The 14,950-nt window shown below is 44.0% G+C and overlaps 1 protein-coding gene across 2 annotated transcripts in view; it reads left to right on the top strand.

The window, feature by feature from the left end:
- TRANK1 (tetratricopeptide repeat and ankyrin repeat containing 1) overlaps positions 1-14,950 on the top strand; it is a 216,858-nt gene that overhangs the window by 173,284 nt on the left and 28,624 nt on the right. For both annotated transcript variants that reach the window (XM_077269326.1, XM_077269327.1), the window contains exons 14-17: positions 10,182-10,381; positions 12,021-12,158; positions 12,359-12,499; positions 14,708-14,864. In XM_077269326.1, the coding sequence (XP_077125441.1) occupies positions 10,182-10,381; positions 12,021-12,158; positions 12,359-12,499; positions 14,708-14,864 (636 nt within the window). The remainder of the gene's footprint in view (positions 1-10,181; positions 10,382-12,020; positions 12,159-12,358; positions 12,500-14,707; positions 14,865-14,950) is intronic.

The raw sequence follows: 14,950 nt of genomic DNA, 5'->3' as shown, positions 1-14,950 counted from the left end.
TGATTGTCCTAAGCGCACTAAACGGTTCGCTAGGTCTGCCACCATTGGTACGGTACAGCCAAAATTTCTTTTGTCCGTTACTCTGATTTGCTCTTTGTCGTCCTATTCTGTTATGGCATTTGTGGATTCAGGCGCTGCACTGTATTTGATGGACTTGGAGTTTGCCAGGCGCTGTGGTTTTTTTCTTGGAGCCCTTGCAGTATCCTATTCCATTGAGAGGAATTGATGCTACACCTTTGGCCAAGAATAAGCCTCAGTACTGGACTCAATTGACCATGTGCATGGCTTGTGCACATCAGGAGGATATCCGCTTTTTGGTGTTGCATAATCTGCATGATGTGGTCGTTTTGGGTTTGCCATGGCTGCAGGTCCATAATCCTATATTGGACTGGAAATCAATGTCTGTATCCAGTTGGGGTTGTCAAGGGATACATGGGGATGTCCCATTGTTGTCTATTTCGTCTTCCAATCCTTCTGAAGTCCCTGAGTTCTTGTCAGATTACCGGGATGTATTTGATGAGCCCAAATCCAGTGCCCTACCTCCTCATAGGGATTGCGATTGTGCTATTAATTTGATTCCTGGTAGTAAGTTTCCGAAGGGCCGACTGTTCAATTTATCTGTGCTAGAACACGCTGCAATGCGGAGTTATATCAAGGAGTCCTTGGAGAAAGGGCATATTCACCCGTCGTCGTCACCGTTGGGAGCAGGGTTCTTTTTTGTGGCCAAGAAGGATGGTTCTCTGAGACCTTGTATAGATTACCGCCTTCTTAATAAAATCACCGTCAAATTTCAGTACCCTTTGCCGCTACTGTCTGATTTTGTTTGCTCGGATTAAGGGAGCTAGCTGGTTCACCAAGATAGATCTTCGAGGGGCGTATAATCTTGTGCGTATTAAACGGGGCGACAAATGGAAAACAGCATTTAATACGCCCGAGGGCCATTTTGAGTACTTGGTGATGCCATTCGGGCTTTCTAATGCTCCATCTGTGTTTCAGTCCTTTATGCATGACATCTTCCGAAAGTACCTGGATAGATTCATGATTGTATATTTGGATGATATTTTGGTCTTTTCGGACGATTGGGAGTCTCATGTGAAGCAGGTCAGAATGGTGTTCCAGGTCCTTCGTGCTCATTCCTTGTTTGTGAAGGGGTCTAAATGTCTCTTTGGAGTTCAGAAGGTTTCATTTTTGGGCTTCATTTTTTCCCCTTCTACTATCGAGATGGACCCTGTTAAAGTTCAGGCCATTTATGATTGGACTCAGCCTACGTCTGTGAAGAGCCTTCAGAAATTTCTGGGCTTTGCTAATTTTTACCGTCGCTTCATCGCTAATTTTTCTAGTGTTGTTAAACCATTGACTGATTTAACCAAGAAAGGTGCTGATGTGGTCAATTGGTCCTCTGCGGCCGTTGAGGCTTTTCAGGAGCTGAAGCGTCGTTTTTCTTCTGCCCCTGTGTTGTGTCAGCCAGATGTTTCGCTCCCGTTTCAGGTCGAGGTGGATGCTTCTGAGATTGGAGCAGGGGCTGTTTTGTCTCAAAGAGGTTCTGATGACTCTGTGATGAAACCATGTGCTTTCTTTTCTAGAAAGTTTTCGCCTGCTGAGCGCAATTATGATGTGGGTAATCGAGAGTTGTTGGCTATGAAGTGGGCGTTTGAGGAGTGGCGACATTGGCTTGAAGGAGCCAAACATTGCGTGGTGGTCTTGACGGATCACAAGAATCTGACTTATCTCGAGTCTGCCAAGCGGTTGAATCCTAGACAGGCTCGATGGTCACTGTTTTTCTCCCGCTTCAATTTTGTGGTTTCGTACCTTCCGGGTTCTAAGAATGTGAAGGCTGATGCCCTTTCAAGGAGTTTTGTACCTGATTCTCCGGGAGTTCCTGAGCCGGCTGGTATTCTCAAAGAGGGGGTAATTTTATCTGCCATCTCCCCTGATTTGCGGCGGGTGCTGCAGGAGTTTCAGGCTGATAGACCTGACCGTTGCCCAGCGGAGAAGCTGTTTGTCCCTGATAGATGGACTAGTAGAGTTATCTCTGAGGTTCATTGTTCGGTGTTGGCTGGTCATCCTGGAATCTTTGGTACCAGGGATTTGGTGGCTAGATCCTTTTGGTGGCCTTCCTTGTCACGAGATGTGCGTTCTTTTGTGCAGTCCTGTGGGACTTGTGCTCGGGCTAAGCCCTGCTGTTCTCGTGCCAGTGGGTTGCTTTTGCCCTTGCCGGTCCCGAAAAGGCCCTGGACGCATATTTCCATGGATTTTATTTCAGATCTCCCTGTCTCTCAGAGGATGTCAGTTATCTGGATGGTTTATGATCGCTTCTCTAAGATGGTCCATTTGGTACCTTTGCCTAAATTGCCTTCCTCCTCTGATTTGGTGCCATTGTTTTTCCAGCATGTGGTTCGTTTACATGGCATTCCGGAGAACATTGTGTCGGACAGAGGTTCCCAGTTTGTTTCAAGATTTTGGCGGTCCTTTTGTGCTAAGATGGGCATTGATTTGTCTTTTTCTTCAGCTTTCCATCCTCAGACAAATGGCCAAACCGAACGAACCAATCAGACTTTGGAGACATATCTGAGATGCTTTGTTTCTGCTGATCAGGATGATTGGGTGTCCTTCTTGCCTTTGGCTGAGTTCGCCCTTAATAATCGGGCCAGCTCGGCCACTTTGGTTTCGCCTTTTTTCTGTAATTCTGGTTTCCACCCTCGTTTTTCTTCAGGGCAGGTTGAGCCTTCGGACTGTCCTGGTGTGGATTCTGTGGTGGACAGGTTGCAGCAAATTTGGACTCATGTAGTGGACAATTTGACATTGTCCCAGGAGAAGGCTCAACGTTTCGCTAACCGCCGTCGCTGTGTTGGTCCCCGACTTCGTGTTGGGGATTTGGTTTGGTTGTCGTCTCGTTTTGTTCCTATGAAGGTTTCGTCTCCTAAGTTTAAGCCTCGTTTCATTGGTCCTTATAAGATTTCTGAAATTATTAATCCTGTGTCATTTCGTTTGGACCTTCCAGCTTCTTTCGCCATCCATAATGTGTTCCATAGGTCGTTGTTGTGGAGATATGTGGCTCCTATGGTTCCCTCCGTTGATCCTCCTGCCCCGGTGTTGGTTGAGGGGGAGTTGGAGTATGTGGTGGAGAAGATTTTGGATTCTCGTATTTCGAGACGGAAACTTCAGTACCTAGTCAAGTGGAAAGGTTATGGTCAGGAGGATAATTCCTGGGTAGTTGCCTCTGATGTTCATGCTGCCGATCTTGTTCGTGCCTTTCATTTGGCTCGTCTGGAGCGGCCTGGAGGCTCTGGTGAGGGTTCGGTGACCCCTCCTCAAGGGGGGGGGGGTACTGTTGTGAATTCTGTTCTCGAGCTCCCTCCTGTGGTTATGAATGGTACTTCGGCGAGTTCTGTTCATGGACTCCCTCTGGTGGCTGTGAGTGGAGCTGCTGGTTCTGAGATTCCTTCTCCAGCTGATATCGTTCAGGCCTTGGCTGGCTGCTCTATTTAACTCTACTCAGATCGTTACTTGATGCCAGCTGTCAATGTCCTAGTACTGGTTCAGTTCTCTTGGATCTTTCAGATGACCTGTCTACTTCAGCAAAAGCTAAGTCCCTGCTAGCTTATTTGTTACCACTGTGTTTTTGTCCAGCTTGCTATTATATTTAATCTTGTTAGCTGGAAGCTCTGGGATGCAGAGTGGCACCACCGCGCCGTGAGTCGGTGCGGTGGTTTCTTTTGTACACTCTGCGTGGTTTTTTGTTAGTTTTTATGCTGACCGCAAAGATACCTTTTCTATCCTCAGTCTGTTTAGTTCAGTCTGGCCTCCTATGCTGAAACCTATTTAATTCCTGTGTTTGTGACTTCCATCTTAACTCACAGTCAATATATGTGGGGGCTGCCTATTTCTTTGGGGAATTTCTCTGAGGCAAGCTAGGCTGTATTTTCTATCTTTAGGGGTAGTTAGCTCATAGGCTGTGAAGAGGCGTCTAGGCAGAGTCAGGAACGCTCCACGGCTATTTCTAGTTGTTGTTGATAGGATTAATGCTTGCGGTCAGCAGAGCTCCCACTTCCCAGAGCTCGTCCTGTATTGCTAGTTTGCTCATCTGGTCATTTCTAGTGCTCCTAACCACCAGCCCAACATAACAGCCACCGCCATGGCAGTGCTGCAGCAGCATTTGCAACTTCCAGCTCACCGACTGGTGTGCGATGTCACCACACATTGGGACTCAGCATTACGTATGTTGGCAAGGCTTTGTGAGCAGCACAGGGCAATAGTTGAATGCCAGCTACACCGTGCCCATCAGTATACTGGTTAGCCTCTGTACATAATAGCTGATGAGTGGGCATGGATGTCTGACATCTGTGTGGTTCTCAAAAACTTGGAGGACTCGACCAAGATGGTGAGTGGCGATAATGCTATTATCGGCGTCACCACCCCGCTTCTTTGTCTACTGAAATGCTCGCTGCTCACAATTAAAGAGGAGGCTTTGAATGCAGAGCAAGTTGAGATGGAGTAAGAAACATTACTGGGTGATGCTACATCGCCCAGCCTCATCTCACCTTCTCAACGCGGATTGGTTGAGGAGGAGGAGAAACAGGAGCTGGTTGCTTGTGCTACAGACGGTACTACCCACACCACCTTCATCTCGTCTGTTCAGCATGGATGGCCTGAAGACAGAGGAGGAGGACAAAATGGACAGTTGTCCTTTGGTGGGGAGAGGGAAGTCTTGGCTTTTGGCAGTCTGTCACATATGGCTTACTTTATGTTCTGCTGCCTTTCCCGGGACCTTCGCGTTGTATACATTTCGGTCAACACTAGTTGCTGGTTAGTTACCCTTCTAGACCCAGATTACAAGGAGAGCTTCACATCTTTCCTTCCCGTGGCAGAAAAGTCTAATAAAATGTTGCAGTACCAGAAGGCCTTAGTGGAAGAATTATTAAAAAAATCCCATCTGACAATGCTGGTGACAAAGGTCATAGTTCCTTGGGCAACCAAGGAATGGAGACGAGGGAGACACACACCAGATGCTGTAGAGGCAGGGGAACACTCTCAAAGGTCTGCAACAGTTTTTTCAGACCCTCACACAGCCCAGGCCCTAATGCGCATGGTACTCTGACAAGGGGGGGGGAGTTTTGGAAGATGCTAAAGTACCTTACTCAACCATACCAGCGTCCTCTATGAATCTTCTGTGCATTACAACTATTGGGTATCCAAGCTAGACAGGCGGCATGAATTATCTTTCTATGCCTTGGAGGTCCTGACCTGCCCTGGCGCTAGTGTTTTGTCAGAGCGAGTTTTTAATGTCGCTTGGGGTATTATAACTAATAGGCTCATCCATCTGTCAACTGAAAATGCTGACAGACTGACTTTTATCAAAATAACAAGGTGGCCCAGAATTGTCAACACCATCGGATGACAGCAGCGGAACATAAACTCAAATCCAGTGGAGGTTTTTTCTGGTCTATTCCCATGCACCCTTTCCCACCAAAACATGGGTAAATGTTTCAGGATTTCCTCTTTTTTGTGTCGTCCTTCCTCCACCACCATATCAGTAGAGTGATCATGTTACCCTCGCTATAAATTTTTTGAGGGTGTTTATGATGCCCGCATTAAGAATTTTGAGAGGCCTACCTCTATCGTTCTTTGATATATATGTATACCTCCAAGGGATTAATGTTTTTCAGCCAATGCACTTAGTGCATGTGCATTACCAGTCTAGGATACCCACTCCTTAATAATGAGGAAAAAATGTTTTCTGAGGCCCTCCACTACATCTCTTCAAAGGGGTATTGTAGTGCCTCCTTCTAATTTTTGGCATCCCTTACTCTTAGTGCATATGCTTTACCAGTGTAGGAGACCCACCCGTTCGTAATGGGGAAAAAATGCTTTTTGAGGCTCCACCTTCTAGTTGAGGGAACATTTTTAGAAACTAAAAGAGCTGGTGGGTTCTGTTAGTATATGATCCAGAGCCTTGTGGGCTGTCTGGGTGGTCTTCACATAGAAAGGTCTCATACTGCATACAGGATTTGACAGCCAGGACAGGAGACTTTGTATAGTAAGTACAGAATATCCTGGTCTCCTCCATATCAGGCTGAGTAGATGCGAAATGCTCCACTATATTTCCCAGCAGGGTTGAAGAAATAAGTCCTTGATGCTGCTACATTAAACTACTCACTTTTTTTTAGGGCTAATTCAAATAGATTCTATTCTGTAATAATACTGCTCTCATTTGCAATTCTTCTTTGGTGAGGTGTGGCACTATGGATAGTATATGACAGGCATCTAGTCAGGGATTATTGACTTATAAATTCTAATCCTTGCTACTTCTTTACATGCAATCATTAACCAATTTGTGTTTATTACGGTGATCTATACTCAGAAATTAATCAAAGTTGTCAGTGTTGCTTGCGTTCCTCCAGAGTTTGTTTCTGCCACGTACAAGAAAATAAGTTTTCAGGACTGATGCAAATCCCTTCTATATTCTACAATAGTACTGCTCTTATCTGGAATTCATATAGGGTGAGGTGTGGCAGTAGAGGATAGCGTATTACAGGCATCTAGTCAAAGATTATTGCTTTATGAATTCTAGTCGGTGCTACTACTTTTTTCCATCCACTCATTGACCTTTTCATATTTTTTACGGTGATCTCTACCCAGAAATTCATCAAATCTGGCAGTGTTGCTTGTGTTCCTCGACAGGTTGTTGCTGCCACGTACAAGAAAATATATTTTCAGGGTGGGTCAAATCCCTTGTAGATTCTACAATAATACCGTAGGGCAGTACGGTGGCTCAGTGGATAGCACTGCAGCCTTGCAGCGCTGGAGTCCTGAATTCAAACCCCACCAAGGACAACATCGGCAAAGAGTTTGTATGTTCTCCCCGTGTTTGCGTGGATTTCCTCTGGGTACTCCAGTTTCCTCCCACATTCCAAAGACATACTGATAGGGGATTTAGATTGTGAGCCCCATCGGGGACAGCGATGATAATGTGTGCAAACTGTAAAGCGCTGCGGAATATGTTAGCTCTATATAAAAAGAAAGATTATTATTTTCTGCAATTCGTCTACGGTGAGGTGTGGCTGTAGGAATAGTGTATGATCGACATCTAGTCACGGATTATTGCCTTTTGAAATTCTAGTCCTTGCTGCTGCTTGTTCCCATGCACTCATTGACCAATTCATATTTGTTATGGTGATCTGTACTCAGAAATTCTTTAAAGCAGGCAAAAGTAACTGATTTAATGTGTCCATTTGCAGTTTCTCTGTAGCATCTGTATGTAAGAGGTAGAGGTGGGATACTTTATGCTACAAGAGCTGGAATTACCACTTCTGAACCCTCCAGTGCTTTGTTTCCATCTATTTCTGGGGGATTCTTGAAGTATGTTTGAGGTCACTGTCTTGCTGAAAGACCCATGACCTAGGATGCAAACCCAGCGTTCTGATACTGGGCACTACATTGACAACAAAAATCCTTTGTGAATCTTCACATTTCATGATGCCTTGCACACAGTCAAAACACACAGTGCCAGACGCAGCAAAGCAACCCCAAGATATCTTTGAACCTCCACCATATTTGACTGTAACTACTGTGTTCTTTAATTTGTAGGCTTCATTCCATTTACAGTAAACAGTAGAATGATGTGCTTTACCAGAAAGCTCTATCTAGGTCTCATCTGTCCACAAGACGCCTGCTGACCCTCTAAAAATTGTGAGGGCCGCCTGCTGGCCCTCCATGTTTCAAACTTTACAGTATTAATACGTAAGAAAAATGTCCCCACTTCAGATAGATAAATTACATTGCAGTTGCAATATACAGCTATGCAAGCATAGACGTCTTCTGCCCCTCCAAAAATGCTTAGTGAGGGCTGACTGCTGGCCCTCTATAAATAGTTATGGCCGCCTGATGAGCATAAAAAAAAAAATTATGACTGAGTCCCTTCTTCATAAATTAAACAGGATGAGTCTGATCATGTCTCGCACACCACATGGACAGATATTCCTGGTGAATGTTTTTTCACCATTGAAAGAAATCAAGCTTTCAAAATCGCACCAAAAACACTACGTGTGAACATAGCCTCTTTTTATTTTACCTCATATACAAGTCATTTTCTGGAAAGAATGTTTTTTAACATGTTTTCTAGTCAAACACATTTTAATTGCGGTTTATTGTCAGTCAGTAAAAGTAACATAATACTCTTGACAACATTGTTCCCATTGTTCGACCTGGGATTCAGAGATGCTTCCAGGCGTCTTCCCTGTGCTGTTCCCATGCCATTTCAGTGCTGCTTCCATTGATTTCAGCAATTAGACCCTTTCCAGACCTCCAGTAGGGGGCCGCTGGAAAAATTATCGTGTTTCCCATTAACTTCCATTATACTCGTTACTCGGGTCATGTACCCGAGCATTACGATTTGCTCGACTCGGCACACAAGCATTTCAGTGATCACTCATCACTAGTGGGAACCAGTGGAATTTGCAGTGAGCTGCTTGCAGTTTCCAATTGTGGAGTACAAGAAGTACAGGTAGCCTAAGTCATTCTCAAAATTACCTTACATTGTATCTTTTTTTGATCTTTACGTAAATGCTTTGTACCTGTGTAACAGATTCTGACACTAAATACTCTTTCAAGTAAAATTCTGTAATATTAAAGGGAACCTGTCATTAAACTCTTGCTGCCAGACCACGGGCAGCAGTAATCGGAGCCTGGTGATTTCAGACAGGTATGTTTTACTCTGAAACACTGCAAATATGTCAGAGAATATATTATTTGAAATACTGGCCCAGGCTATAGGGGGAACTTAACTAGGCCGATGATGTAGCTGGCCAGCATCTACCCATCCTTCTCCAGTTGATTGACGTGTCTCTCCATATATACACACATGAACGAAGCCAACTGACCACACCAAACTAGTCAGGTCTCTGTCTATAGTTCTCGGTTGGCTTTTCAAACTATTATTTATGAGCCGCCATTGTGTTTAAGGGTAAAACATACATGCCTACAATCGCACAGCCAGGCTCTGATTCATAGCATAAATCCAATGACAATTTCCCTTTAAGTAGTCACAGCTGTAGGTAGCATATGTACCAACAGCAATATGAACTACTGGAACTGTTAATATACCAGCATACATACCAGTTAGCATATAGGTAATACTCTGATGGCTGTTAAGAAGCATTTAAAGGGGTTTTCCTCATCGAAGTACGAAGTACCTTTAAAGGGAACCTGTCACCTGAATTTGGCGGGACCAGTTTTGGGTCATATGGGCGGGGTTTTCGGCTGTTTGATTCACCCTTTCCTTACCCGCTGGCTGCATGCTGGCTGCAATATTGGATTGAAGTTCATTCTCTGTCCTCCATAGTACACACCTGCGTAAGGCAATATTGCATTGCGCAGGCGTGTACTCCAGAGGACAGAGAATGAACTTCAATCCAATATTGCGGCCAGCATGCAGCCAGCGGGTAAGGAGAGGGTGAATCATACACCCGAAACCCCCCCCCCCATATGACCCAAAACTGGTCCCGCCAAATTCAGGTGACAGGTTCCCTTTAATCAATAGATCTAGAAATAATAAGTGCCACAATTGGATGTGTTAAAATAAAATGTTCCTGTGCTGAGATAATCTTCTACATGCGCCCCTGCTGTGAACTGTGTAATGACCGTGTCTGACCGTACAGGGACATGGTAGGATATACCACAGCTCCTGAGCAGAGGAGGAAGCAAAAGAGTATACAGTATTACAGTATGGGATCCCAGATGCTGCTTTCCGTGGGGTAAAACATGTTTAAAAACAGGCAGGGAAATGTTTTACCTCACATAAAAAATCATCTGTGATTCCGTGCTGTCCTGTCTGTAGACTCTTTTGCTTCCTCCCCTGCCCAGGAGATGTGGTATGATCAGACCATGTCCCTGTACGGTCAGACACGGCCATTACACAGTACACAGCAGGGGCACATGTATAAGATTATCCAGCACAGGGACATTTCTTTAAACACATCCAATTGTGGAAATTATTATTATTCCTAGATCTATTAATTAAAATGTACTTTATTCTCGGGACAACCCCTTTAAGTGTACATTATAGTTGTTGATGCCATTTATTCATGGTAACAGATTCACTGTAATGATGTTTGTACTTGTTACATATTTTTCAAAATTTCTAGCTGCTTATTTTGTGTCTTTTTTTCCCCCTCTTGTAAAAGGCATTCTTCATTTAGCATCTGGAGTTGTGGACCTGCTGCAGTACTTCTTCCCAGAGTCATTTGATCGATTGCCACGAGACTGTGGTTTGTTTGATGGTCCAAAGCCGACGGTTCTTGATTCATGCTGTGTTAGTGATTTGGCAATATTATTACGCGGCAACAAAAGGAAGACACAACCAATAGAATTTGGAGCACATCAGGTTATAAAATATTAATATTAAGTCTTTTGTTCATAAAGTAATGCCTAGAAATTGTCATTTGCAATGGTAATCTCTCAAAAGGTCAGAAATGCGGAATTCATATGGTATAGAAAAGCAAATTGTAATATAAAACTTTTTATAAATGTTCAAAACTATGGGGGAATTTACAAAGACTCGCATTTTAAAGTAGTACTTCGGGGAGATAAAAATGTATTTCAATGTACATTCTAACTAAAACTATAAAGGCTTCTATTCCTATCATGTGATTTACTGCTTCTGACTATGATATCACTTCACAGCGCTGCTTTTTGCTCTTGAGCGCTTCACCTCCCTTCTGAGATGCTATGTCATAGATCAGGAGGCATGGCTTGCTGCTTATGCAAATCAGCACCCTGACCAATGCATAAGGAAACCCACACATAGCCAGTCTCTCCACACTGTCATTCTGCACTGGCTGCCCGCACCTTCACAGCTTGTATATGACTTGCCAAGGAGCGTGGCGTGAAAGCTAGAGAAGCAGCAAGAGGGAAATCACAGGTCATATACAAGCTTTGAAGGTGCAGCCAGAAAGGCAATGCAGAATGAGAGTTAGAGAAGGAGGGAATCAAACCCGAACACATACTGTGATGAGCCTAGGTCTAGGTAAAAGTAGCAGGAGCATAAGCCACGTCCCATAATCTCTGACATGGCGTCCCAGACGAGAGAAGGATTGGTTGGCCAACCCCTCCCACAAAAAACTTATGAGCCTTTCATAAAACCAAACTGCATAGAGACAATAAAGATTGTTTAAAGGGAACCTGTCACCAGGTTTTCCCAATATAAAGTCTAACCAACACCTTTTAAGGCCTCTTTTACAGCATTCTAATAAGCTGTATACAAGTCCCCAATCCCTCTGCAAATACCTTTTATTATACCCACATACAGTGCGGCCCGGTGTGAAGGGCTTGATCTGGCGCCTCCTCTCTTGCAGTGCTGTCCTGCTTCTCTGCTTCATGTGGATGGCGCGTCCTACGTGATCCACTCAGTGTCCCCCATTGCGCTCCTGCACCCTTCTCTCTGCCCTGCCGAGGGTAGAGCAAAGCGCTGTAGTGTGCGATTAGGGGACACGTCATCCATATGATATCCTAGGAGGAGAAGAGGCGCCGGGTCAAGTGGTATAAGAAAAGGTCTTTTTTTGCTATGCAGTGGGGATTGGGGGCTTGCATATTAGAATACTGTAAAACAGGCCTTAAAGGTGGTGGCTGTGCTTTTATTTTGGGAAAGTTTGGTGGCATATTCCCTTTAAATCAAGAAATGAAATTCTTATCCTTATTATGTAAGATAAGATATTTTAAGGGAACTTTTCATGTCCAGAAATGCTCTTTATGTGCAAAAATGGGGTTAATCTGCAGGTAAATCGGATTAAAATCCTGTTATGATGCTGTACTGGAGCAGCAGCTACAGGGAGAAAATGAGCTTATATCCACCATGTGGCCACTTGTTTCCAGCCATTGTGGCAGTGAATGGAGCAGTTGTAAAATTCATAAATCACATGTTTGTTTTCAGACTAAGCTCCACAGATGAATGTATTTTACTGTTGTAAAAGGACTTAATCGGACTTTGTAAGTTAACCCGTTGCTTCTTTGCTTTTATTTTTTAGGTGATTTTGGTAGTAAATGAAAAAGCCAAGGACAATATCCCAGAAGAATTGAGCCTTGCCCTTGTTCTGACTATTTATGAGGCAAAAGGCTTGGAGTTTGATGATGTTCTTTTGTACAATTTCTTTACAGACTCTGAGGTATCCAGTCTCTCGTGTAATGCACTTGTAGAATCTACCGTAGTCTAGAGTTTTTCATGTGTTTTAAATCCACAATCAATGTAAATGTACATCCTAAAGCATACAGTATACTGTATTCTGGCATTAGCTTCCTAGTTATACATCAGAAAATATTTGTTAATAAGTGATGCAAGCATGTACTTTTGTGCTTGTTTTTTCAGGCTTCCAAGGAGTGGAGAATAATTTCTTCCTTTAGTCCAGCGCCTTTAAAAAAACAGGGGAATCGGCCTCTTCTAGAAGTTCCTTTGGAGAATGCTTGCAATTCTGCGCATAGACCATTGGATGATCCACAAATGCACAAGGTTCTTTATAGTAACTAATTTGTATTATAAGTCTTTAGTATTGATTATAGTGCCAAAAAAATCTGCTATAAGGAGTAAAGGAGGAGGATAGAAACAAACAAGTCGCTGAGTGTTGCTAGTTAAAAATGTGAATGTGAGAAAGTGATATCTGAAACAAAGCCATCTGTTGAACAGCGGTGTTTAAAGGGAATCTGTCACCAGGTTTTTTGCTACCTCGTCTTAGAGCAGCATGATGTAGGCAAAGAGACTCTTAATCCAGCGATGTATCACTTAATCTACTGGGTGCAGCTGTTCTGACACAATCAGAGTTCTTAGATATAACATGTAGCAGAGCTCTGAGTGCTTACCCCACCCACACGAGGCTCTTTGTTTACATGGTCTATAGGCAGTGAGCTGCTTATCACAGGTGGGAGTGTAGTTGGACTAGGCCTCACTCTCAGCTGATGTCCTAGCAGTGATAATATTCTGATGATCAAATCTTCATTACAAGTTAACAGCACACAGCTTGATAAGTGTCATATCGCTGAATTAAGTGTTTCAACCTCTACATTATGCTGTCTTCAGATTACCTAGCAAAAACCGATTCCATTTATCCGCTTACTGATGTATGACAGACTGGTACATCATATGCTGGCTCTTGCTTTGATGCTTGCTCAGAAACTGAGCCCGCCTCTTAGCTGGCAGATGATGGCTGTGTTATTCAGAGGTTATTCCCTATACTGAGATAGGAGATGGCAGCTACTGAAGAGATTCTATGTAGACTGAGGGGGAGGAGCTCTGATTGTAGCTCCTCCCTCCTCCTGTCCTCAGAATTTTATCAGTAGCAGCCGCCATCTCCTGTTTCAGTATTTTAGCAACCTGTAAGTTCATATCAAAAGGGAAAAACATGCTTTATATCCTTGGCCAGGTAGGTAGGCACTAATATTAATATTTTGTTTTAAAGTGAACCTGTCACCAGGTTTGGCCGATTAGAGATACGGCCATCACCTTTCAGGGCTGATATACAGCATTCTATAATACTACTAGACTGTGGCCCGATTCTAATGCATCGGGTATTCTAGAATATGCATGTCCCCGTAGTATGTGATTCGCGGCAGACTGTGCCCGTCGCTGATTGGTCGAGGCAACCTTTATGACATCATCGTCGCCATGGCAACCATTATGACATCATCGTCGCCATGCTGTGCCCATCTCTGATTGGTCGAGGCCGCCCGACAAACCGTCGACCACTCCATATAAGGTATGGTCTACAAACCGCCGACCACTCCATATAAGGTATGGTCTACAAACCGCCGACCACTCCATATAAGGTATGGTCTACAAACCGCCGACCACTCCATATAAGGTATGGTCTACAAACCGCCGACCACTCCATATAAGGTATCCTGTTTGTAGACCATACCTTATATGGAGTTATTTCCAGGACAGACAGACAGACAGACAGACAGACAGACAGACAGACAGACGGAAAAACCCTTAGACAATTATATATATAGATATATAAGCCCCCAACCTAATCTAGAAGAGAAGAAAAATCAGTTTCATTATACTCACCTGCAGGGCGCTCCGGTCCGATGGGCGTCGCTGGTCTTGGTCTGGCGCCTCCCATCTTCTTACAATCCCCGTCCTCCTGCTTGCTTTGTGTGGATGACGCGTCCTTTTGTCATCCACACAGTCTCCCCGGCATCGCGCTCCTGCGCAGGAGTACTTATCTGACCTATTGAGGGCAGAGCAAAGTACTGTAGTGCGCAGGCGCCGGGACTCTTTGACCTTTCCCGGCGCCTGCGCACTGCAGGACTTTGCTCTGCCCTCGACAGGTCAGATAAGTAAGCCTGCGCAGGAGCGCTGTGCTGAGGAGATATGGCATCACAAAAAGAAGGCAGCTGCCTGACCAAGTGGAATGACACCCATCGGAACGGACCGCCTCGCAGGTGAGTGTAATAAAAGTTATTTTTCTTCTCTTGCAGTTCGGGTTGGGGCCAGATATACAGCATTATAGAATGCTGTATATCAGCCCTGAAAGGTGATGGCCGTATTATCGGCCAAACCTGGTGACCGGTTCCCTTTAAATGATTTAACACATTTAACCTTTATTTTTATTTTTTTGTTTTAGGTTTTCCTTTTCATTTGTAACTAATTTTGTGTTTTCATTGCACTAGTTATTCACATTGTTGTATTTTAACCTAACTTCTCATTGTTCTAATGTAGATGCTAAATGGAGAACTGAAACAACTGTATACAGCTATAACTAGAGCCAGAGTCAACCTCTGGATATTTGATGAAAACCATGAGAAGCGAGCGCCTGCGTTTGATTACTTTGTGAAAGGAAATTTAGTTCAGGTGGTCCAGACAGATAAAAACAAAGGTGCGTTAATGCCGATATTATTGCTGCTGAAATTCCAAGGCAGCCCGTATATATGTGCAGTGATCTCCAGTGTACTGGCTTCATCT

The sequence above is a fragment of the Ranitomeya variabilis genome, chromosome 6 (assembly GCF_051348905.1).
Source record: "Ranitomeya variabilis isolate aRanVar5 chromosome 6, aRanVar5.hap1, whole genome shotgun sequence".
Taxonomy (NCBI): domain Eukaryota; kingdom Metazoa; phylum Chordata; class Amphibia; order Anura; family Dendrobatidae; genus Ranitomeya; species Ranitomeya variabilis.
Note: the sequence above shows the minus strand (reverse complement) of the source record. Positions and strands in the feature narration are given on the sequence as shown.